This window comes from Salvelinus sp. IW2-2015, linkage group LG31 (assembly GCF_002910315.2).
Source record: "Salvelinus sp. IW2-2015 linkage group LG31, ASM291031v2, whole genome shotgun sequence".
Classification (NCBI taxonomy): domain Eukaryota; kingdom Metazoa; phylum Chordata; class Actinopteri; order Salmoniformes; family Salmonidae; genus Salvelinus; species Salvelinus sp. IW2-2015.
In genome coordinates, this window is record NC_036870.1 from 27,766,877 (window position 1) to 27,770,717 (window position 3,841).

Sequence of the window (3,841 nt, forward strand, 5' to 3'; positions counted from 1 at the left end):
CGTTACCCCGGTAGTGCCTTACACTGAATGATCAGTGACCAGTGTCTTACAGAACATCATACCACTGACATGACTGTCTCAGTGACCAGTGTCTTACAGAACATCATACCACTGACATGGCTGTCTGTAATGATTAACAATGTGTCTACGACAGATTACAATTTCAATGCAGACTGTTGTTTGACATAGAATACGTGTGTTTGTGGGTGCACGCGCACCCCGTGTATGTACGGTAGTGTGTGTGTGTGTAGTTGTTTGCATACACTGTATGTGGTGTGTGTTTGTATGGACACACCTGCATGTGTGTGTACTAACCAAACATCCCTCCCCCAGGCGTACAACCTGAACATGTATGGTAGTAAGTACCAGTGGATCATACCAGGCTGGTACCAGGGSAACTGGTGGGAGCAGGCCAACTCCACCAACTGCACCACCAGGAAGTTGCTGACTGCTATGGAGGGATACATCGCTGTGGACTTTGAACCCCTCAGCGCCAAACAGGTCAAGGGGATCTCTGGAAGGGTGAGTGTTCCTGATAAGCATTTTGATACACAGTATAGTGGATAACTGTTTTGCACCTGCGGGGTGAGGACTATTTACAAAGTATTACCTCAACTCACYCATACTGTATGCTATAGAGATCACATTTGTTTTGCTTTGGAGCATGAGCGACATCAATACAGATTGGATCCTACAGATGTAGGATCTTAATTTGAGCCAGTTTGCTACGGCAGGAAAATAATCCTGCAGCAACAGGAAATGTGAATTACTATGTGAATTATAATTAATGGACATTTTTGTAGTGGTTGATACATTTTTCGTAAAATCAAGTCTGAAATTTGAAATTGGAAATTACAAACTTCAGAAGGCCTTTTTAAACCTCAAATACACTACAAGTATTTAATTTTCTGGGTGATCAAATTATGATCCTACAGTATATAACCATAATTATTATAACTATCCCTGCAGCTTCCCAGGTCCTGCATTTAGGACGTTGATGGCTATTGTGGATGAAGTGCTTGTACCTGTTGCTTCTTAGCCAAAGGAGTCATTGTCCTGTATAGTGGGTAGAAGAAAAGCATTCTATCTAAGGATGTGTCCCAATGCCACATTATTCCCTATTCCCTCCATAGGGCTCTGGTGAAAAGTAATGCGCTATGTTGGGAATAGAGTGGCATTTGGGAGGCAACCTAAAATCTTAATCTCTCTCCCTACATTCAGACACCTAAAGAGTACGAGAGGGAGTACAGTAAAGAGCTGCAGCAGAAGGGGGTGGAGCCCTCGAAGTACCACGGCTTCGCCTACGACGGGATCTGGGTGATAGCTAAGACCCTGACCCGCGTCATGGACTTACTGCAGCACAAGGAGAGGCAGGACATGCACCACAACTTCACCGTGGACGACCGGGAGGTGGGCAGGCTGGTGCTGGACGTCATGAACGAAACCAACTTCTATGGTGTCACGGTGAGTCAATAGGCTTTCCCTGATATAAGGAAAAGGGCTAGCATCCTGTCCAGAGGGTCATACCTGATCATCAAGTTGCCTCACGTTACAGAAACAGGAGACAGACTAACATCCTGTCCAGAGGTATACCTGCATTCAAGTTGCCCACGTTACAGAAACAGGAGACAGACTAGGTCCTGTCCAGAGGGTATACCTGATCATCAAGTTGCCTCATGTACAGAAACAGGAGACAGACTAGTGTCCTGTCCAGAGGGTATACCTGATCATCAAGTTGCCTCATGTTACAGAAACAGGAACAGACTAGTGTCCTGTCCAGAGGTATACCTGATCATCAAGTTCCCTACGTTACAGGAACAGGAGACAGACTAGCATCCTGTCCAGAGGGTATACCTGATCATCAAGTTGCCTTACGTTACAGAAACAGGAGACAGACTAGTGTCCTGTCCAGAGGGTATACCTGATCATCAAGTTGCCTTACGTTACAGAAACAGGAGACAGACTAGTGTCCTGTCCAGAGGGTATACCTGATCATCAAGTGCCTCACGTTACAGAAAACAGGAGACAGACTAGTGTCCTGTCCAGAGGGTATACCTGATCATCAAGTTGCCTCACGTTACAGAAACAGGAGACAGACTAGTGTCCTGTCCAGAGGGTATACCTGATCATCAAGTTGCCTCACGTTACAGAAACAGGAGACAGACTAGTGTCCTGTCCAGAGGTATACCTGATCATCAAGCTGTCTCATGTTACAGAAACAGGAGACAGACTAGATCCTGTCTCAGAGGTATACCTGATCATCAAGCTGTCTCACGTTACAGAAACAGGAGACAGACTAGCATCCTGTCCAGAGGGTATACCTGATCATCAAGCTGTCTCACGTTACAGAAACAGGAGACAGACTAGTGTCCTGTCCAGAGGGTATACCTGATCATCAAGTTGCCTCACGTTACAGAAACAGGAGACAGACTAGTGTCCTGTCCAGAGGGTATACCTGATCATCAAGCTGTCTCATGTTACAGAAACAGGAGACAGACTAGCATCCTGTCCAGAGGGTATACCTGATCATCAAGCTGTCTCACGTTACAGAAACAGGAGACAGACTAGTGTCCTGTCCAGAGGGTATACCTGATCATCAAGTTGCCTCACGTTACAGAAACAGGAGACAGACTAGTGTCCTGTCCAGAGGGTATACCTGATCATCAAGTTGCCTCACGTTACAGAAACAGGAGACAGACTAGTGTCCTGTCCAGAGGGTATACATGATGATCAAGTTGCCTCATGTTACAGAAACAGGAGACAGACTAGTGTCCTGTCCAGAGGGTATACTGATATCAAGTTGCCTCATGTTACAGAAACAGGAGACAGACTAGTGTCCTGTCCAGAGGGTATACCTGATCATCAAGTTGCCTCATGTTACAGAAACAGAAACTAGACTCCTGCTATACTGTATATGGGCCATTCTGGCTGGAACAAGGCGTGCTTTGACATGAGCAAGAGTCATGGTGATTCGTCAGGGAACATTATCAATATTATAACGAATATCAACAATATACAGAAGACAGGTTTTTTATCAAAAGTCAAGCTTTGTCATGACTGTGAGTATGTGTCTACTTTTCTATTCTATATTGACTCTCTACAGTATATATTTAATAAATCATTCTTTCTACAATAAAACAGTTACATCAGGTGCCAAGTTGTGTTTATCTGAAGGAGACTCAGACCTTCAAGTCTCTCCAGGTCAGAGGCAAGCCTTCAGTATTGAGGTCAGCCGTGTTATAGAGGGCCCAGCGTGAAACAACCTCTACAGTAACCAGGACTATGGAGTCCAACCTGGCCAGACCTTTCAGCAACAGCCGGGCCCTCCCCACTCCCACTGTGCCCCATCCTGATTCAATGACACACTAACACAAACAAATGTGTACACACACACACACCGTCATGTTCTCAAGCACACACAGAGTGATGTACACATATGCACATGTGCACACACATACACATAGACACACACAAACGTGCGTACACACACACACACACACACACACACACACAACACACACACACACACACACACACACACACACACACACACACACACACCACACTGATTCAACTCTGTAGAGCTGCTAGGCCAGGCACCAGCCACATTAATGTATATGAATACAGTAAAGAACTGTCAAAGGGGCACTTAAAGCAACCTTTTTAATTATAGTTCATTTTAGAGACCATTACCAACCTAATACAGAATATTGGTGGTTGAGCTCTCCCTATTGGTGGTTGGCTGTCCCTATTGGTGGTTGGCTGTCCATTGGTGGTTGGGCTGTTACTTTTGGTGATTAGGGCTGTCACTATGACAATCCCAGTGTTCTTATTGGCTATG

General features: G+C 45.3%; 1 protein-coding gene across 1 annotated transcript in view; it reads left to right on the forward strand.

Moving 5' to 3' along the window:
• Positions 1–3,841, forward strand: part of LOC111955841 (gamma-aminobutyric acid type B receptor subunit 2-like) — a 506,723-nt gene that overhangs the window by 383,683 nt on the left and 119,199 nt on the right. Inside the window, 2 exon segments of the mRNA XM_024134728.1 lie at positions 334–522; positions 1,222–1,464. Coding sequence (XP_023990496.1) covers positions 334–522; positions 1,222–1,464 — 432 coding nt within the window.